General features: G+C 48.3%; 3 protein-coding genes across 5 annotated transcripts in view; all 3 read right to left on the bottom strand.

Moving 5' to 3' along the window:
- Positions 1-8,103, bottom strand: part of PNPLA1 (patatin like phospholipase domain containing 1) — a 71,948-nt gene extending 63,845 nt beyond the window's left edge. The window contains exon 1 of one of the 2 annotated variants that reach the window (XM_050787708.1): positions 7,650-8,103. The gene's annotated coding sequence lies outside the window, so the exon portion shown is untranslated. The remainder of the gene's footprint in view (positions 1-7,649) is intronic. The other variant, XM_050787710.1, reaches the window with a different exon arrangement.
- The window catches only part of SRSF3 (serine and arginine rich splicing factor 3), a 400,608-nt gene that overhangs the window by 348,437 nt on the left and 30,413 nt on the right, over positions 1-21,758 (bottom strand). The window lies entirely within an intron of this gene.
- Positions 18,738-21,758, bottom strand: part of BRPF3 (bromodomain and PHD finger containing 3) — a 35,766-nt gene continuing 32,745 nt past the window's right edge. For both annotated transcript variants that reach the window (XM_050787554.1, XM_050787555.1), the window contains exon 13: positions 18,738-21,084. In XM_050787554.1, coding sequence (XP_050643511.1) covers positions 20,901-21,084 — 184 coding nt within the window. In that variant the 3' untranslated portion in view covers positions 18,738-20,900. The remainder of the gene's footprint in view (positions 21,085-21,758) is intronic.

Raw genomic sequence — 21,758 nt, 5'->3', positions numbered from 1 at the left:
GGGGCTCTTCTCTTGGGACTGTCACTTTAGCAGGGAACAAAAGACTTCCCAGAAGCCACCCAGTAGCTCACATCTCACAGCCAAAGCATGATCACGTGGCAGAACAAGGCCAGGAAAGAGAATATCTGGATTTCCAATCTCTGTGGTTGCAGATGGCAAGGAAGGGGCTGGGAATGGTTTGGGTAGCCAACCAAAAGCATTCACCGCAAATCAGGAATATGTGCTTGATAAACATTTATTGGCGGAGACTCAGATTTTTTTTTTTTTTTTTTTTTTTTTTTTTTGAGACGGAGTCTCTGTCGCCCAGGCGGCAGTGCAGTGGCGCCATCTCGGCTCACTGCAAGCTCCGCCTCCTGGGTTCACGCCATTCTCCTGGCTCAGCCTCCTGAGTAGCTGGGACTGCAGGCGCCTGCCACCACGCCCGGCTAATTTTTTGTATTTTTAGTAGAGACGAGGTGTCACCGTGTTAGCCGGGATGGTCTCGATCTCCTGACCTCGTGACCCGCCCGCCTCGGCCTCCCAAAGTGCTGGGATTACAGGTGTGAGCCACTGCGCCCGGCCGGAGGCTCAGATTTTTATGGTCTGCTTCTTCCTTTGTTTGTAATAGCATATAAAGAACTCATCATTGTAATGACTAACCACTATTGAACACGTTTTCTGTTCATCTTGAACTCTGTGCTAAGCAAGTTATATGAATTTTCTCCTTCTGTCTTTGCAACCCTAGGACAGAGATAATATCAATCTCTGTTTTACATATGAAGAAACTGGATCTCAGAGTCGTTAAGCAACTTGTCCAACTTGTTCACTTACCAGCTAGTAAGTGACGAAACAGGGATGTAAACTCTCATGGTCTGAGTCCAGAGCCCATGTTCCTATCCTAAAATGTTAGTTAGATCTCAGGGGAGCCTAGAGTTCATCACACACAAACCCTTTACTTCCATGGTACTGAAGCTGAGGTCCAGAGATGGCTGGTGACCTGCTCCAAGTCACAGCACAAGCCTAAGTCAGAGCCAGGCCCAGAACCCACGAGTCCCAACACCAAGGCCATTGTTTTATTTTCTGCCACACTGGGCATCCTCTGTTTAGAAACTCCACATCAGTTCACTAATATTTAAAAAGAAAAAATGCCAAATTTGGAATCTTGTGGACAATTTGGTTAAAAATAGAACTGTATTTGACTTAAGGTTTGGCAAATTAGAACAAGTTGTTTCCTTTTTCGGAGTCAAAACCTGATGATAAGCTGGTTCCAACTCTTTTATTCATCTCAGTGGAAACTCCAGTGTGTATAATATTTTTTAGTTCTCAGGAAATAAAAGGAAGAATGTAAGGTCAGAGCCTCAGCTGGGATGTACTGAGATGACTTCCAACCCCAAGCTCACGACCCAGAAATACCTTATTAGTAACGTTTAATCATGTCCTGTGTAACACAAGCCTTGGGAAGTCTCTTGGAGGAGAAAGTGTGCAGGTTATACCACCTCCTAGCTGTGGGACCCCATGACTCGGCCCCTAGCGAAAACTAAGCAGCACTAACGGACAGAAACACATGGCATGAAGTGGGACTCTGTAAGAGCAAGTTCCCTCTCCCCTGGTCTCTGCACCTTCCCTGTTGGGCCTCTCTAGGGCGATATGCAGCCAGCATCCAGTGCAACAAGCAGTACCGACCTTGCCCACACCCATCCTGTTTCAGAAGATCAAGTTCTGGCCGGGCGCGGTGGCTCAAGCCTGTAATCCCAGCACTTTGGGAGGCCGAGACGGGCGGATCACGAGGTCAGGAGATCGAGACCATCCTGGCTAACACGGTGAAACCCCGTCTCTACTAAAAATACAAGAAAATTAGCCGGGCGAGGTGGTGGGCGCCTGTAGTCCCAGCTACTCGGGAGGCTGAGGCAGGAGAATGGCGTGAACCCGGGAGGCGGAGCTTGCAGTGAGCCGAGATCACGCCACTGCACTCCAGCCTGGGGCACAGAGCAAGACTCCGTCTCAAAAAAAAAAAAAAAAAAAAAAAAAAAAAAAAGAAGATCAAGTTCTTCTCAATAGGACTCAGTCTTCTGGGGGGGAAGTTTGCTTAAATTGAAAAGTTGGCCAGGTTCAGTGGCTCACACCTGTAATCTCAGCACTTTGGGAGGCTGAGGTGGGCAGATCACCTGAGATCAAGAGTTCAAGACCAGCCTGGCCAACATGGCGAAACCTTGTCTCTACTAAAAGTACAAAAATTAGCTGGGCGTGGTCACATGCACCTGTAATCCCAGCTCCTCAGCAGGCTGAGACAGGAGAATCGTTGAACCCAGGAGGCAGAGGTTGCAGTGAGCTGAGATCGCGCCACTGCACTGCAGCCTGGGCACCAGAGCAAGACTCTGTCTCAAAAAAAAAAAAAAAAATTGAAAAGCAATTTTGATGCAGCATTTAAGACACCTAAAGAATAAGGTTATAAAGCATGAGCCCGAGTAAAGCAGGGTTTGAATTCAGGCTCTGTCACTTCCTAACAATGTGTGTGGTTACACAACTTCCTTACTTCCTTGTGTCTCAATACAATAGACATAATAATAACAGCCTTCCTCAGAGGGTTGCTGGAGGAGTAGATGAGGTGCTACATGCAGAGTCCCGAGAACTGTGCTGTCGCCCAGGAAGTAAGTTTTGCAGGTTCACCAGAGCCTTGTCGGATCCTTCAATCTGTTCTCCGCTGCATTTTTCTTTTCTTTCTCTTTTCCTTTTTTTTTTAACCATCTCCCTCCCACAGCATTGTTCATCTGAGTGTTCAGTGTGGATTACACCAAACATTTTCTCTGCTTCTTTTAAGGGTGTGGACAATCAGGCAAGTGATTGCATGTGACAACAGAGAGAGGGCATGGCACACGGTGGCAGACGAGCCGGAGACTGGAGGCAGATCTGGGTTCCAGTTCCGGCTCTACCAGCAGCACCCATGTGTCCTTCTGTTCTCTGGGCTCAATTTCCTGTTGTAAAATTCAGAACTTGGAAGAGGTAAATGGTTAGTCACTCCTGAGACATCCCAGATAATCACAGCCATCCAAAAGTTGGCTCGGGAGCCTTGAGTAACCAAGACTGGAGGAAGCAACAGTTTAGTAAAGGTTCAGAATCCTATGATTAGAGCTCAAGAATGAAATACTCTTCTAAGATCTTCTCTCAGACCAAAAAGAGCTAATTAGGAAAGAATGGTGGCATTCTCTTGGGCAAACTGAAGGAGCCCCTGGGCTTTGCCTCCTTATACCTGCCTCCTCGACCTTCCTCTAGCCCACTTGGACACAATGCAACTTCCACCCTCTACTTTTTTCCAGATACTATGGTAAACCTGCTCTCAGATCCTTCTCCACACCCAGGAAAAAAATCATTCTTCAACTATATACTTTAATGAATATGCACTTACTATGTACCAGATACTCTTTGGCTGCTAGGGCAGAGTAGCAGGGACGTAGCCCCTGTCCCCGTGGGGTCAACATGCTGGTGGGGGCGTCAGAGGTAATAAAATACGCAAGTAAGACACACAGTAGACCAGGCAGAGCTGGCAGAGAGCTGGATCTAACTGGATTGGGGTTTTTGCCAAGCGAGTACAGTCCAGCTTGGGATGCAGAGGGGAGAGTACAGAAAAGGTAGGGACTAGAATAACTAACCCTGGAATTTAGGCTGGTAAAGGAGGGAGTAGGGATTTGAATGGGGGTGAGGTCAGTAGACTGTAGGGCCCTGAGGGGGCGATGGCTTCAAGGTAGGAGCCGGAAAGACATTTGACAGTGGCTTCTCTGGAGGGCTCAAGCTTGATGGTGAACCTGAGTGCTGAGCCCCAGAAGATCACTGGGGAGAGGAGGTCAAAGAACTGGGAGGCCAGGGCACCATCAGCGGGGCTGGTAAGTGGATGGTGAAACCAACATGCAGGAGGCAGGAGGAGCTGGAGAGAGGACACCAGATGGGAGCTAAAATCTGCAGGGAGTGCGGAAAGCAAAGACAGCGGTAAGCGCGCCGGAGGCTAGTCCTGAGTCTGGGATGGGGCAATGGAGTTCGAGAAGACGTATTTAAGAGTACTGTGTAATTTTACATGTGGGAAGAACCTTTTGTTTTCATAATCAGAACTACAGAAAGGGACAGAGCTGTTTGTGTCACGAAAAGCAGGCCTGAGCATTAGAAGACTCAGAAACACCTGGCAGGATCTCGTTTCAACAGGGCTCAAAGTCATGGGCGAAAAGGATGGAGCTCGAGTTGTGCAATTGTGAGTGACTCGAAGCTGGGTGGGAAGGCGTCTAGTTTCTTATGCGTAAAGGACCTTCCTGTTGTCTCTGAAATCATACCAAGTAGATCGCCACCGTTTCAGCAGAGGCTTGAATTACATTGATAATGACAATTTATCAGTATCATATAACTAATGTAATTGATTGGTAGGAGGAATTAAGAACACGGGATCTGGCCAGGCACGGTGGCTCACACCTGTAATTCCAGGCCAAGGTGGGTGGATCACTTGAGTTCAAGAGTTCAAGATCGACCTGGACAACATGGCCAGGCAACATGTAAAAATACAAAAATTAGCTGGGCGTGGTGGTGGACGCACCTGTAATCCCAGCTACTTGGGAGGCTGAGATGGGAGAATTGTTTGAACCTGGGAGGCGGAGGGTGCAGTGAACCAATGATTGTACCACTGCACTCCAGCCTGGGTGACAGAGAAAGACCTTGTCAAAAAAAAAAAAAAACAAATCTAAAACTGTGGGATCTGTTTAAACCCTGGCTCTGCTCCCTGCTACTTGTTATCCTCATCTGTGCAGCAGGGGTGATACCAGCCCCCACCCCTCTGTTTCTGAGAAGTAGATGAGCACATATGTGCACAGAGACCTGCCTGCAGTGTTGTGAGGACTCACAAAATGTTGGCTAGATATCCTAATCTTTCTCATGTTTGTTGGCAAACAAAAACAGGCTGAGATGGCCCTGTGCCATTGGTATTTCTGTGTGTGGAATAACAAGACAGTATAAAGCTGAAAAGCAGGTCCTTCCTTGACTAATTGCATTTCAGCAGCCGCTGGGAGGCAGTGTGGAGGGGCGGGGCGAGGAGTGAGACTGTGTGGGGAGTCAGGGGGCCTGGATTTCCTCCTCAGCCAATGAGGCCAAGGCCAAATCAGGATGTCCCTGAGCCCCTGTTTGCCCACCTGTAACGTGGGGATGACGGTTCCTGCCAGGTACCCACAAGGCTGTTGTGAGGACCGAATGAGGAAATGCTCCTTGAAGGTAAATGACAATGCCCCAGAAGAGCAGATGCAGCTCCCCCATGCTGAGTGCCCACTACTGTGTGCTGGGCACAGGGGCAGAGCCACCCACCCCTCCCCGCAGCAGTGCCCGGAAGACAGGACCAGCATCCAGATAGTCAGAGTTGAGACAGAGTTTAAGGGCCTGCCAGGCATAACTCCCTTGCCAGGAATGGAAATAAAGGAAAATCTTGAGTTCTTTCAAGGGAAATTCCAGGCACCTAGCTAGTCCTGAGAGTAAATGAACACAATAAGCAAGAAGGTAATAATAGCTTTTTTAAGAAAATAGCCAAGGAAGTTAGTCACAAAATACTTGGTTCCCTATTGAAACTTAAGATAACATCTTAATGTACGTTTCTGAGTTGTTTTTCAGAAACCCAGGCCCCCCACAGTGGAAAATGCCATCCACTGGCACGGAGACTTCAGTTGGGAGCCGAGGACTGAACTCAGACCACCATTCTTTGTTCAACATTTCTTCCTGAGGGGCCTGGAGGAAGTCACGCCCACAGTCCAGAGCTCAACATTCCTTTCTGCTGACCCCAGGTTTTTAGACAAAGCTTTGCCTCCTTAACCAATCACAAATCAGAGGGTCTTTGAATTCACCTATGACCTGCAGGCCCCGCTTCAAGATGTCCCACCCTTTTAGGTCAAACCGATACACAGCCTCCACGAATTGATTTATGACTTTGCCTGTAACCTCTGCCTCCCTGCCTTTAAAAACCCTTACCTGTGAGCCACTGAGGAGTTCAGGACTTAAGCATGAGCTGCCTGACTCTCATTCCTTGGTGCCCTGCAGTAAATGCCTCACTTTCTCTCGCTGCAAATCCCAATGTCAGTGCTTGGCTTTGCTGCACCTGGTGGGCAGACCCAAGTTTGGCAACAGAGTCTGTGGGAGAAAGTGCTGTCAGAGGAACATGCCTGAGCAGCCAGATTATAGAAGAAAGAAGTGTCATTATGGTTAAGTCTGTGAGCAGATTTGAGGAGAAGGTAATGAGTGGCACCAGCATCTCCCCTTCTAGGGTGTTATCTGACAGATGTGTTATCTGACAGATGTGCTGCTCATGCCTTCTGCACCTGAGGTCAGGGATGCTCACACAGAATGGGTTGTAACTGCGTAAGGTCGGAAGCCCCCTCTACATCCACCAAATAGAGGATAAGTTGAATATGCAGATAATAAACAGAATAAGGAAAGGCTCTTTATGAACTGATACAGAAAGACTACCAATAAATACTAAGTTAAAAAAACACACACAAAAAAACCTCAGTGCCAAACAGTACATATAGGATGCCACCTTTTTTTTTTTTTTTTTTTTCTTGGTCTAAAAAATGGGGAAGAATATCTATGGAATATACTCATTTATATATGAATAGAATATTCTAAAGCTAGTTGCAAGAAACGAGTACCGTTAGTTTTCTCTAGGAAGGAAAACTGGGAAATAGGAGGAGGAGGATTATCACTGTATATCCTTTTGTACCCTTTGATTTTGAGACCATGTAAATGCAATATCTAAAAGAGAGAAAGGAAGGAGGAGGAGGAGAAAGAGGAAGTGGAAGAGGAAGGGAGAGAAAGAAACACTGTGCATGGGCTCTAGAATCAGATGGACTTGTGAATTCCAGCTCCACTACTTCCCAGCTGTGTGACCTTGCCCAAGCTACTCAACCTCTCTGGGGCTCAATCTGTGCAGGAAAGGGGCATGACAATTACATAATGCCTCCAACCCTCGTGGACTGTTGGGAGATTGAGACTAATGAGTTTAAAGCTCTTAGCTGGAAATGGTTGCTATAGATGTTTAGTCAGCCCTGGCTTCCCACTCTCCAGGCTGGCTTCCAAACTTCCTGGAGGGCACATGCAATTCATCTTTTCCTTTCCCATGCAATGCCCCAGGCGCCAGCTCATGGCAGTCCTTATGCCTGCAGGATACCACATCAAAGCAGAGTTGGGGGAGGTGAGTATCTTGAGTCAAAAGCAATACCAGCCCCCAGGCTTCCTCCCAAAGCAAAGCCCCCTGCAGACTAACTGCTGGGCTCTCTGGTAGTAGGGTCCTGCTCTACTGAACCCCACATCCCTTCATCCTGGGCGGCACCTCCTTCCTCAGATGAAAATAGCAATTCTCAAACACAAGTGTGCATCTGAATTTCTGGTGCAGGGCCAATTCCTGGGCCCACCCCAGGACTTCGTTTTGCCCACTGAGTTCTCAAAGATGGAGCTCTTGCCACCTCTCGGGCAGTAGGTCCTACACCCTTTACAATCCACATCTCTCCCCACTTACGCACTGGTTCCCAAACATGTCCAAATCTTTCCTCCCTCACTCTTCATGCTTCTGATTTTGCAGATCTCTCCTTCAAGAATCTTCTCACCATCCCCTACCATGTATTCATGCACATTTTCCCACTTGCCTATACAATGCTTACCTTGATAGAAGCAGCTCAATCATCTCCTCCTCCAGGACGCCCTCTGATGTGGGCTGCCCTCCAATGTGGGCTCCCCTCTGGCTGATTTTGTGTCTGTCATAGCCTCTTCATAGCTTGCTCGAATTAGAATTATCATTGACAACAATGAAAGCTTGGACTAGTGAGTGCATGAATGTGAGTGGTTTATTAACATTGGCCCTCATCTGCCTCACACCCACAAGAGGTAAGTGTTATTGTCCCTTTTCATAGAGAAAGAAGCTGAGTCTGAGGGATGTCAGAGGGTTTGCCCAGGGCATAGCACATAGGGGATGGGTTGGGATTTGTCTGCCTTTACCTGTTTTTTTGTTTGGTTGGTTGGTTTTGTGTGTGTGTGTGTGTGTGTTACTGTGCCCACTTTTGAGACTAAACACTCTCTAGAGTGGTGGTCAGCTTATTTTTCTCTCTTTCAGGGCCAGGCAAAGTCTAATCCCTCAGTTAATACTAACTTGAATTCTCGAAATGGGGGTGTTCATAAGAAAGTTGTCTGGCAGTGACTGGGGACGCTGAGCAGGGAGGATTGCTTGAGCCTAGGAGTTTGAGACCAGCCAAGGCAACATAGCAAGACCCTGTCTCTATAAAATATATAGCTGGGCATGGCGGCGAGCAGCTGCAGTCCTAGCTATTTGGCAGGCTGAGGCAAGAGGATCGCTTGAGTCCAGGAGTTTGAGGCTACAGTGAGCCATGATTGCACCACTGCTCTCCTGCCTGGGTGACAGAGCAAGACTCTGATCAAAAAAAAAAAAAAAAAAAAAAAAGGAAAAAAAGAAGGAAAGAAAAGGAAGGGAGGGAGGGAGGGAGGGAGTAGGGGGGAAGAAGAGAGAGAGAGAGAGAGAGAGAGAAAGGAAGGAAGGAAGGAAAGAAGGAAGGAAGGAAGGAAGGAAGGAAGGAAGGAAGAGAGAAAGAGAGAAAGGAAGAAAAAGAAAAGAAAAAGTAAGAGATGCTGGGTAGAGACAATTCCTGAGGAGTCTTTGTGGAGGTGGGGGTGGCTCGAAGGGATGTAGGTGGGAGAGGAACATCATCACTGAGAGAAAAGATGGTGCAGTACAAACAGGACAGGATGGATGTCATTCTGACCCTGAGGCACTCATGGAATTAAGGGAATTTGCTGAAAATAGGGAGGCACAGGGCCAGGGGGAGCAAACACTATCTTTCCTTTTCTTCTAAGCATCTCAGGAAGTTCCTGTGAAAAACCTACATGTCCACACCCCCATGTGCAGCTGCGCCCTGCTATCTATACACAAAGTTATGCATCGCAGAATCGACTGCAAAAGGCTGGAGCCCACTCAGTGTCTATCAATAGGGAACGGGTTAAATTGACCACAAGATTTTCATATGACGATGGAACATTCTCCAGCCAAGAAAGGAGGAGGAAGTCCTCACTGCTCTGATATGGAATAGTCACCAAGACATATTTTAAGTAAAACAATGCAGCATGCATAACCAGGGAAATGAAAACTAAAACCACAGTGAGTTACAATTTCACACAAAACCATCTACAAAATTAAAAAGCTGATAATTGCAGGTGTTGGTGGGAAGTGGAGCCAGAGGAATGCTCAAACTACTAGCGGGTGTGTGAATGGTTATAACCACTTTTTAAAACTTTGGCATTATCTACTGAAGTTGACAATGTACTTTCTCAGTGACCTTGCAAATGCCCTAGAGAAGTTCTTACCCAACCCCCACCCCCCAACATTCCCCCCAACACACACCAGAAGAAACAATTAAGAACATTTGTACCAGCTCTGTTCCTAGAAGCCCAAAATTGAAAGCAACCCAATGTCCTAAAATAGTCCAGTGAGGCCAAGCACAGTGGCTCATGCCTGTAATCCCAGCAGGCATAAGCCACCCTTTGGGAGGCTGAGGCAGGAGGACTATTGAGGCTGAGAGTTCAAGGCCAGCCTGGGCAACACAGTGAGACCTCTTCTCTATAAAATAAGTTTTACAAATTAGCCAGGTGTGGTGGCTCATGCTTGTAGTCCCAGCTAATTGGGAGGCTGAGGTAGGAGGATCGTTTGAGCCCTGGAGGTTGAGGCTGCAGTGAGCCATGATTGCACCACTGCATTCCAGACTGGGCAACAGAGTGAGACCCTGTCTCAAAAAATAAATTAGAAAACAATAATAATTATTATTAATAAACAGTCCAATGAAGATAATCATAGTATCCCCGTGCAATGGAATTCTATACAAGAGTGAAAAATGAACTAACTCCAGACATGCATATCAGTACACTGAACTTCAGAACTATAATTATGGGTGAAATAAAAGCAAGCTGTAGAAAACTGTTCATAATCCAAAAAAGTGAGGCGGTATACCATATTAATGTGTTATATATATTTATGTCTGTTACATATAATGTTTATTACATTTATCTTATTTAGTATAAAAATATAGTATATTTATTGTAATCTATTATAAACAAGCAGTAGGATTATAAAGAAACAAAAAGTGCAGGATAAGCGTAAGATTCATGGTAGTATTTAGGGGAAGAGGAGGTGGGCCTGGAGAGAGGTACATGGTTTCAAAAGCCCAGCTTCTTTATCTAGAACAGGGCGTGGGTACCCATGCTGGCCTATTGTATTGTGAATGTTTTTAAAATGTATATATATTCTATACTATTTTTGTATCTACTCGATATTTAATTTTAAAATTTTAAATGAGGCCTAGAACAGTATAAAAACTATGCTACCATTTGTATAGAGAAAGGGGACATGCACATCATTCATGTGCATAAAGTATCTCTGGAAAGTTACACATGCAACTGGTGAAATTGGTTTCCTCTGGGGAGGAGAACTGGGAGGCTGGGGACAAGGAGGGACAATAAATCAATTGAACTTAAAAATCACAAAATTTAAAGAGAAGGAGAGGCCGGGCGCGGTGGCTCAAGCCTGTAATCCCAGCACTTTGGGAGGCCGAGACGGGCGGATCACGAGGTCAGGAGATCGAGACCATCCTGGCTAACACGGTGAAACCCCGTCTCTACTAAAAATACAAGAAAATTAGCCGGGCGAGGTGGCGGGCGCCTGTAGTCCCAGCTACTCGGGAGGCTGAGGCAGGAGAATGGCGTGAACCCGGGAGGCGGAGCTTGCAGTGAACCGAGATCGCGCCACTGCACTCCAGCCTGGGGCACAGAGCAAGACTCCGTCTCAAAAAAAAAAAAAAAAAAAGAGAAGGAGATAGGGGAAGGACGAAGAAAAGGGAAGGTAGAGGGGAGAGGCCAAGTCCTGGTCCCGGGAGGGACAGGGAGCAGAAAAAGGAGGACTGGCGAGGCTCTGGCTATCAAAACCTGTGTGTATGCCACAGGCACGAGTGGAGCCAGAAGCCTGAGGGCCCGCCCAGGAAAGCCTGTGTCCTCCGCACACAACTCAGGCCTAGACCCAGAGGATGCTCTTTCTTGCACCTGAGGATGGGGCCGGCTTCAAACAGTTGCCCAGCTTGACCCTGGCTCTGCAGTCTTGTTTCCAGAGCTCTGCTTCCAAACGAGGCTCCCTTGGGTCTTTTTCCCTGGCCCTGCCTTCTTATCTCCAACCTTCACCCCACCTGTGATCCGAGCGATTCCTTTGAAGTTGCTTCAGAGTCTTCTGAGCCTTCATCCTTGATGGCTGAAATGTGCGTCTGTGGCACCAAGGTCAGCCAGCCGCAAGTAGGCCCTTTTCATCTCCTTTTAAACCTTCCCCTCAAGGACTCAGTGTCCTTGCTGTATTGCCTTATCGAAACCTGCTCACACATCCTTTGTTCACACTGGGATACCAGTCACTTAAAGGAAAACAGGCCCACTCTAACCAGGGTCACTGCCATGTCCCCAAGGATCATGCCCTTGAGAGGTAAAAGCATGAAGCACTAAGGGTAGAATTTTGGGCATCAGCCAGTAGACAAGGACACAATGGGTGCGATGCGCAGGGGTCCTTTCTGCGCCACCGGTAAGTATAACACCTCAGGACACAGGCTGGGGTCTGTATTCAAAAATGGGTCCCTCAGGCCTGGCACAGTGGCTCACGCCTGTAATCCCAGCACTTTGGGAAGCCAAAGCCAGTGAATCCCTTGAGCCCAGGAGTTCGTGACCAGCCTGGGCAACATGGCAAAACCCCATCTCTACAAAAAATACCATATTAGTCTAGTCGGGCATGGTGGTGCACACACCTGTGGTCCCAGCTATTTGGGAGGCTGAGCGGGGAGAATCGCTTGAGCCCCACGAGGCACAGGTTGCAGTGATCTGTGATCGAACCACTGCACTCCAGCCTGGGCAACAGAGTGAGACCCTATCTCAAGAAAACAAAAACAGAAAATAAAAAAGCAACCCTCGAGCAGAAGTGGGTCCTCAGAGCCCAATGGCAGTGACGGGGAGGATGAGGTGGGAACGGTTGTGTTGCTCTGAACTAAAAAGGACTGTCCAGTGTGACCCTATTTCCCAAACAGCCCATGCAGGGATCTGGGTGGCACCATAGTACGGAAGTGGGTGCTAAGAGAAGCCTGGGCTGCACAGCCAGGTGCATTCATGCCCTGGCGTCCAGGACAGGATCAGCAGCGAATCCACTCCAGGGAGCTCTCCCCGCTCACCATCCTCTTAATCAGAATTCCCCAGTTGAAAAGCACCTTGGCAGTTCATAACTCTCCCTCTAAAGCCAGAAAGTACTATAAAGGAAAACAGAGGCCTTGCTGCACAGTGGAGCTTAATGGAAGTCACTCAACAAGTGGGTCTGGAGCAAACGCCACAGGCCGGCAGTACTGTGTGTTGGCACAGATGTGGAGCAACTACACTCTGATATGGCCTGGATATGTGTCCCCACCTAAATCTCATGTTGAATTTTAATTCCCAGTGTTGGAGGAAGGGCCGGGTGGGAGGTGATTGGATCATGACTCAGATCTGGTTGTTTTTTGTTTTGTTTTTTTGAGACAGAGTCTCGCTCTGTCGCCCAGGCTGGAGTACAGGGGCATGATCTCGGCTCGCTGCAAGCTCCGCCTCCTGGGTTCATGCCATTCTCCGGCCTCAGCCTCTGGAGTAGCTGGGACTGCAGGCACTTGCCACAGCACTTGGCTAATTTTTTGTATTTTTAGTAGAGACAGGGTTTCACCATATTAGCCAGGATGGTCTCGGTCTCCTGACCTCGTGATCCGCCCGCCTCGGCCTCCCAAAGTGCTGGGATTACAGGCGTGAGCCACCGTGCCCAGCCAGATCTGGTTGTTTTAAAGTGTGTAGCACCTCCCACTTTGCTCCCTTCCTCCTGCTCTGGCCACATAAGATGTGCCTGCTTCGCCTTCCCCTTCAGCTATGATTCTACGTTTCCTGAGGCCTCCCCAGCCATGCTTCCTATACAGTCTGCAGAACCATGAGCCAATTAAACCTCTTTTTTTCTTTATATAAATTACCAAGTCTCAGGTATGTATTTATAGCTGGGAGAGATCAGACTAATACAGGTGGGGAGCTGTGCAAGATCAGATGAATACAGGAGGGAATGTAAATTGAACACCAAATGGGAAACTGGCAGAATCCACTAAAGCTAAACATATATCTGCCCCGTGACCTAGTAATTCCATTCCTGGGACATACAAGCACTTATGTCCATCAAATGACATGTACAAGAATGTTCACAGCAGTGTTATTTATAACAGCCCTAAACCAGAAATAACCCAGTGCCCATCAGCAGGAGAATGGATACACAAACTGTAGTGTGTTTGGATGATGGACTATTACTCAGCAACAACAAAAAGCAAACTATAGCTACATGCAAAACAGGGTGGAGCTCAGAGCTACAATGTTAAATGAAAGAAGCCAGACACAAAAGAGCACAAGCTGTGCGATTCCATTAATGTGAAGTTCAAGAACAAGCAACACTAACTCAGGACAATGCAAGTCTGGATGGTAGTTACACTTGCAGAGGGGGTCCTGACTGGGCGGGGTCATGAGGAACCTTCTGGGGCACTGGAAACATTCTGTATTTTGGTCTGGGTCCCAGTTTCATGGGTGGGTACACATATAAACACTCATAGAGATTAAACTTAAGATTTGTGTGCCAGAGTTACTATATGTAAAACTATATCTAAAACATGCAAATACTCAAAGTTCCGGCTCTGTTCCTCCTGCTCCCGACCTGACTACTCCACTAACTGGTCCTGCCCTCGGAAGCATGTTGTATCTGCTGTGGAGTGATCTTCGTTCCTGATGCTGATGGCTGTACTCGAAAGCAGAGGTGGGAACTTCTCAATCAAGAGGAGAATTATATGGCCATATGGTAGCTTCCTCACTCATTAGGTGTTTGTACATGGGGCAGAATTTGGTCTAGGACTGAATTCCATGGAAATTGACCTGAGAGAGCAAAGTTGTCAGGATGAAGATATGTAGCTCCCATCTAATTTCAAATGCTATGGAGACTAGCAATATTTTAACAAAACAGAGGAACAAACAGGCAATGCTTGGTTTGGGCCAATCCACAATCCACAGCAAGCGAGAAAAAGCCAGACTTAGGCTGAGGAGGTGTGGGGAGGACTTGCATTCCCGTTGTACCATGAACTTCCACAGTGATGTCAGAGAGCTAACAGACTTCTCAACTACCCAGTACAAGAAACTAAAATACATGCTCTACCTAGAAAAAACAAGAGACCATTAAAATGGTAATTTCTGCGTGGTCAGAATAAGGGTAGTTCTTAATTTCTCCTTTGCACTTAAAAATTTTCCCACATTACATACAAAAACTCCCACAAATTTTATAATCTTTCATGAACAGCTTAGATAAAATCGCTTTCAGGTGTCACCTGGGACTGTGAAGCTGGAGGGAAGGGGTCTACCCCTGGGTCCTTATGTGACACTCCCTGCCCATGAGGAACCATCAACGTTGCATCCCCAGTATGGCTTCTGCATCCCCCAAAGGGACCAATACCAGGCAGAAAGGAAGGGGAAGGGATTGAGACACAGCTTCAGGAGTTCAACTGAATCCACCCTCTTCCAACCAGCCTTACGGGTGTCAAGCAAAGGACACAAAATGTTTTCGGAAACAGCACCACAGCCCTTCTGAAATTTGGGGACAATTAGCTTTTTTGACTCTATGTAGCCTGTGATGGGGGTAGAGCTCAGTAGTAGAGTGTTTGACCGCGTGTAGCCTGGGAGTTCTGGCCTTATTATTAAAGTTGAAGAGAATACATATGTATAGGTACACACACACACACACGTACGTATCCCGATTACCTTCTGCCACCCTCGAAGGGAAAGGGCAGACAGAAGGTCACCCCAGGTGCCAGTGAAATGGGAAAAGTTCCCTTATCCCCCTCGCTGGGCATGCGATGGGGTTGTGGCTCGCTTCTTTGGTGCCCCGTAGCTCCAACCCCTAGCGGGAGCATGCAGACAGGCAGGTCATGGGGAGCGTGGGCTCCGACCCCACTGCAGCGTCTAAGGTTTGAGTGTTTACGGCTCCGGAAGCCCCAGTGGGTGTATGTTACAGTGTGCTCTTCCAGTTTAACCACCTGCAGACAGTTTGTGTTAATCGGCTCAATTAGACCCTCTGCCTTATCACAAGGACAGAGGGCTTTCAGTATCCTGGGTTCTTGCCTTGGTGTGGCAGAAAAATAGGATCACCTGTGGGCTTGCTTGGATGATGGGTGCAAGGTTTTATTGAGTGGAGGTAGCTCTAATGAGGTGAATGGGGAGGCCAGAAGGAGGATGAAGTGGGAAGGTGGTGTTCCCCTGGAATTGGGCTGCCCGGCAGCTGAACTCCGACCGCCCCCCGCCAAATTCCACGTCATCGTGCAGTGGATAGCCTGTCGGCATCTGCTGGTGCCTTTCGGTGTGTTCTTCCACTCCTCTGGACTTCCAGCCGCCTGTGTGTGTGTGCCCAATAGGGTCTCGCGGGTTGTATAGGCCCAGGGTCGGGAGCGTGGTGGGTCAGAGTGGTCTTGGAAAATGCAACATTTGGGCTCAAAAACAAGAGCGCCTGTCCTCACCTAGGTCCGTGGGCCAGGTCTGAAGTTCGCGCCCTCACTAGGGGCCCGGCCCTTCTCTCCCCAGCACTTCCCTGCCGCGCTCCCCTATCACCAGGGTGGAGCCAGCACTCCCCTCCAGCTCTAGCCCAGCACGTATCTCCCTGGCACTTCTTCCTCACCACAGAGTAAGAAACTTCTGCCCCACCTTTTGGAGAAACCACTTCCGTCCTCCAAAGACCTCCTTCCCTCATCCCAGCTTCAGGAGAGGCCAGAAGGCTGCAGCCAGCAGGACTAGAGACCTGCACACTTACTGCCCTACTGCAGACACTGTGGGAGGCCTGCAGACTCGGGGTAGTCAAGGCCCACACCCTCCATCTCTCCTTCAGCACTGCTCCGATCTTGGCAGTCTTGCCACTAGCCCCTGCTCTTCTCTCAAAGTGAAGCTCAGAGCCTAGCCAGGTCAGGAGAGCCCGTCTGAACACCGGCACATTCACACTCAGGTGCTAATGGCATCTAATACATTAATGGAAGCAGCCAAGCTGACCAGGGATTTTGGCAAATGCTTTCAATGATTTTTTTAAACTTGTTAGGAGAATGGGATTCTCTATTCCAAGAGTCAGAGTGTCTCCAACACACGTCCCAATATCACGGTATCATTTTAGACTTGAGTTCATGAATTTCAATCACAACATTGATAAAATTTATTAAGGACACTTTTGCCTACTTCGAGTAATATGTAAGTCTGTGGAGACCAGGAAGGGCTGGGTGCTGAGTTCTGGTCCAGCCTTGCCTTTTCCTGTTTGTGATGCCGAGCACATCTGACCTGCCTCTCCCTTCCATCTGTGGCATGAGGGCTTGACATTCCCTGTGAGGCCCTCCCTGGAGAACAGACCCCTCAAAAGGTGCTGTCTCTCCCTCTCCCCAATCCCAGACTTTAAATGTAAGGGGCTTTCCTCGGGTCTGTCCTTCGCCTTCCTTGCTGTCCTTGGCCATTCTTCTAACTGCCCAGGTGGTCTCCAGTGTGCCCACATTTCTGTCATCTGCTCCCATCTTTCTCTTGAACTCTGGGCTCAACTCTCATCTGCTTGCTGGAGGTTTTTCTTAGATGTCCCATAGACAACACAAACTCATCAAAAAACTATACTTTCTCCTCCCTTCAAAACCCACAGTGATCCCTCCAGCAGCCACCCAGTATCCTGTCTCAACACTCCTGCTTTTTAACTTTGAGTTTAGTTAGTTGCCAAGCTCCAGTCAAGTCTCTGCCCTGTTCAGATCTTTCAATGAATGCTGCTACCTGCCATATATGAATGGCACCCACCTTGCCCTGTCTTCGGGATCCTTTATTACATCAGTCTCAGAGAGGCCCAGGGTCACACAGTGAGTGACAGTGACAGGGCTTTTAAGCCCAATATACTGCTCGCCACCTCAGCGGCTTCCAGTCACATGGGAGGTCAGCTAGTCACTGGAGCTGGAATATACACAATCCCTCTCTTGACTTTGCCTCCGCTTCTTAGCCTCACGTGCTAAAATCCTACCCATCTGGCCACTTTTATTTCTAAAATGTTTTATAGAATGAGCTTGTAATTTCACCCTAAATATTTTGTAAATATTTTGCAAATGTCTTTTTAATTCAACTTACAATTCATAAAGTCTTTCTTAACCCCATTTGTCAAGGCTTGAATTAATTGCTGCTTCTGAAAGCTTTCATTACTGCCCAACCAAACATGGTTTCTCCTAAACGCTTCCACATGTCTGAGACTCTCACGCTGGTCTTACGCGGAGTTATGTGAGATGTATCTTATAAATCAGGTTGTGAGTGTCTTGAGACCAGGGTGTGTGTCTTTGCAGCCCCAACACATAATACAAGGATTATCAGCACACCGGCCGTACTTTATCAGTTAGGCCAAAACGAGAACTTCAACACTTTTTTGACTTCAGTGACAAGGCTGTCAAAGGCCCCATCGAGGAAGTGATCAAGAGACCACTGAGTCCTCAGCCACACCACTGAGACAAGCGTAGGAGCCAGGTAGGACCAGAATGGGATAGGAGTAGGGACAGGGGAAAAGCTATTCCATGCCCAGCAACTAAGCAGTTTGTCTCTGGGAACTCTCCTCTGCTTCTGCTTTTCAGGACATTCCCACCCAGAAATGCCAGAGCCACAGCCACTGAGAGACGAACACGATACAGAATAGGCCAGTGGAGTCTTGAAATGCTGTGGAGTCCATAAAGAAAGCCTTGGCCAGATCCTTGTCCCAGAATTCTGCCACAATTTCTCAGCTGGCTGACCTTGGTCTTTTTATTTTGCTAGTCTGTTCCCTTGTCTTTAAAATGAAGACCAGGTAGGCTCAAGGATGCCTTCCAGCTTTAAGAGGAGTGAGGCCTATATTCCCCTGTGTGTGTGTCTCAGCTACCCATCTATAGAATTAAAACAGCAGCAATGAAACAGGAGGTGTGCGCATCCTAGACTCTCGAGTTCAGCAAGCTTGGTAAGTAAGTGCCAGGTGTGTCCAAAGGGTCACTCTCCTTCTTAATGAGGAGCAGAGGCTCCTAAAGGAACATGGCCTCAGGGAAGGCGAGGCATGGGAAGGTAGGACAGACCTTCCAACAGCTACCAGAAGGTGCCAGCGCTGTGCAGGAGGGAAGCAAAGTCAGAGAACATCTTCACACTGCTCCCAGGGGTCCAAGAGATAGAGGCTGGGCATGGTGGCTCCCACTTATAATCCTAGCACTTTGGGAGGCCAAGGCGGGAGGATTGCTTGGGTCCAGGAGTTTGAGACCAGCCTGGGCAACACAGTGAGACTCCGTCTCTACTAAAAATGACAAACACAAAATAGCTGGGCATGGTGGCACGTGCCTGTAGTCCCAGCTACTGGGGAGGCTGAAGCAGGAGGATCTCTTGAGTCTAGGAAATTGAGGCTGCAGTGAGCTATGATCATGCCACTGCACTCCAGCCTGGGCAACAGAGACCCTGCCTCAAAAAAAAAAAAAAAAAAAAGATACAGCCCTCACTAGCTAGGAAACTGCAACAGCTAAACAACCCCATTCTTAATGGTCCTGGCCTGTTGAAGAGGTGGCTGTAGGGAACGGGAAGAGAAGGGTGGGGGGTAGGTCCCTACTGATTAAACACAACACAGCAACTACTGCCCATTAGAACATTTATTTCTCAGAGAGAAAATAAGTTTCAGACAGTCATATTATAGTAGGTAAAATTAACTTTTGTATTCTTTACAAGCATAGATTTTTCTCTGTTTATTACCTCTCTTATACCATCTGTTATAAACAATTCTAGAAAGCAAATAAAGTCACTTTCTACAATAAATAGAGCATCATGTGCTTCACAGCAGACGCGACAGAGACACATAGGCCCCATGCCACAGCAGGATCTGAGCCGTTTCCCATTCTAAAAGAGCATTTTAAAAAATGAGACTCAGAGAGAGAGACTAAAAGATTCAGAGACTGAAAAATAAAGAGAGACTAAGAAGAGAAAGTGTTGGGGGGAAGAGATAGACATAGAAAGAGAGGGAGAAAGTCCCAAGATCTTACAACACAGGTTTAGACAAAGGTCACAGAGTCCACAGCTGACCAACTACCTGGGGAGAGGGGAAGCACTGGCTCCTTTAAATCAACGACACTGTGTGGCCACACAATGGAGGACTCCAATAATGGAAACTATAGGCCTGAATAATTTAGAACAGTATTTTACAATTATATACACCATGTCCTTCCCTAGCCATATGCTGTATTGTTTTTATTATTATACAAAATCCAAAACCCCATCCTTTTAAGTTATAGTGTTTTGTTGGTTCCCTTTTAAACTCTGGCTCATGTCCCAAATGTATAAGAAGTTGTGGTGGTTGGTTGGTTGTATTTTTAAAAAGTCAAGTGTGTAAAAATGGCAGTGATCTCCCCAGTGACTTTGTTTTGTCCAAAACTCCCCTATGAAAAATTTAAAACAATTAAAAAGAATATCAGGTTAAAAATCAACATGGCAATCAGCAGCCTGCAACTGGCCCTGCGACTTTGGTGCTCAGGAGGTGAAAAGAAATGTCTAGAGAACAGACACTGAAGCCTCTGAAAGTTGTGTTGGTTTGTCAGTCAGCATTCCCCGTTCACAGTTTTTTTCCTTCCATTTTTGAGAAGGTGAAGGTGGGGAGGGGGTTGAAGAGAAAGAAGGAAGGAGGCAGAGAGTTTGAAATAAAAGTAATGCATTCCCTGAAGTTGGGAAGTAGGAGTAGCAGAGGCTAGGCAGGGCAGGGCAGAGTGCAGGCCAGGAAGATGTTTGGTGGCAGGCGCCATGCCATCCGGGTGGTGGAGAGTGAAGCTTAAGACTGCAATTGCAGAAAAAGTCCATGAGGAGAGAAGAGAGGAGAAAAGCGGGGAGAGGGCAGACCCCACTGACGGGCACAGCTCCATCCCAACCACCCTCGACGTTCACGTGGACAGATGGACACTCGCACACCCAGCCTGACAGGAGCCTACTCTGGAGGCTTGGACCACCTCGTGGCAGCAAAGGAAAACAAGAGGGGACCCGCCTTGATCCAGGGGGCACACTCGCAGAGCTGGTAAGTTGTGTCGACAGCAAAAGGGAAGGTCTGTGGGTGGGAGGTGATGTCCTGGGGGAGGGGGTCACAGGTTGTGGGCTGGCCTCTGTCTGGGCCCTGAGGAGCCTGGCAGAGACACCACCTGGCATAGCAGCTGGCCTCAAGGGGAATGAGACATTACAGAAAAGGACCAGTGTGGTGACGGTTTCTGTCAGTTTGGCACAAGAGAAAAAGAAAAGGTGAGCAATGGGTACAGAAGATGGGACAGGGAGGAGGTGTGAGAATGGGCGATAAGCGGGAGAGACAGTGAGCTTGGGGAGATTCCCCTTGGGACCCTGGCATATCCACAGCATCTCTGGGATCAGTGTCAGAACCTCACCCGCCCTGAGGTGTAGTTAGTGGGAGCAGGATGGAGGGGGCCAGGCAGCCCCTCAAGAAGGAGCCCAGGACCTCTTGCCATCTGGGTGGGGTCCATCTCCTAAGTTGGGCCCAAGCCCCACAGCTCTTTCTACTTCTAACTGGTTCTTCAGTAAAAAATCCCCTGAGGGATCTTGGGTGGGAGTTTTTGGCACACAGCAGGCCTGCCAGGAGAACCATGCAATTGGTCAAAACTGGGGCCTTGCCCCTAGTGGGGAGGAAGCCCAGTCCCTGGCCTACCTTAGAGGGGGAAGCTGCCGGCCATACATCTGGCAGGGGCAGAAGAGGATTCTCTGTGCCCCGCGGGACGGAGGCAGGGCAAGCAGATGCAGGCCCAGCCCCGCCCTCACAGGTAGCTGGAAGTGACGAAGGAGTGGGGCCCCCGGACTCTGCTCAGGTGGATCATCGCACGGTCATAGGCCACCTGCACTGACTTGCGGATGCTGGTCTTGCGGCCTTCCAGCATCTTGAGCTTGTCCACGGTGTCTTCCACACCCAAGGGCAGGACTTTGTCCCTTGGAAGCCACTGCCTGAAATGCAAGCACAGTAAGAGGCTGGGCAGTAGTGGGTCTCACAGGGGGCTCCTGTGGCCCCACTTGGCCAGGACCAGCAAAACCAGGGAGAGGGTACAGGGCAGAGGGAAGTAAATTGGGAGACTCCATGCAGGAGGCCACCAAGAACCTAGCAGGTCAGGGCAGCAAGCAGGATATGCAGGAGTAGGGTGGGGGAATGGCATGAAATCAATTTTGCAGCTAGGTCCTTCTCTGGGGCCTCACTCTGTTTGGAGAGTTGTCAGGGTCCATAGGCTAAGAAAGGCCCACCTGCTGCCCTCTGGGGCCAGCTGAGCCACCCTGGGGGGCTCTGAGCCTCGCCTTGCCTTGGAGAATTAGGGGGCAATGGCTAGCAAGTACAGCTGATGCCAGGAACTGATAAACTCATCTGTAGTGGGGCCTGCACACTGTGTGTGTGTTTTTAAAGCTTCCCAGGTGAATACAACATGTGGCTAAGAATACAGCCTTTGGAACAAGATCTTGTTTTGTATCTCAGTTCTGGCTATAGGATCTGGACTTTCTGAGCCTCAACTTCCTCATCTGCAAAATGGATTATGAGGGGATTAATGAAGACTTAAATGAGGATTAAAAGAGATCAGATATATAAAGCAATCTGCATAAGTACATGCAGTAAGCACTCAATGGCAGCTGCT

The sequence above is a fragment of the Macaca thibetana genome, chromosome 4 (assembly GCF_024542745.1).
Source record: "Macaca thibetana thibetana isolate TM-01 chromosome 4, ASM2454274v1, whole genome shotgun sequence".
Classification (NCBI taxonomy): Eukaryota; Metazoa; Chordata; class Mammalia; order Primates; family Cercopithecidae; genus Macaca; species Macaca thibetana.
The sequence above is the reverse complement of the archived record's forward strand: the minus strand, read 5'-3'. Positions and strand labels throughout refer to the sequence as shown.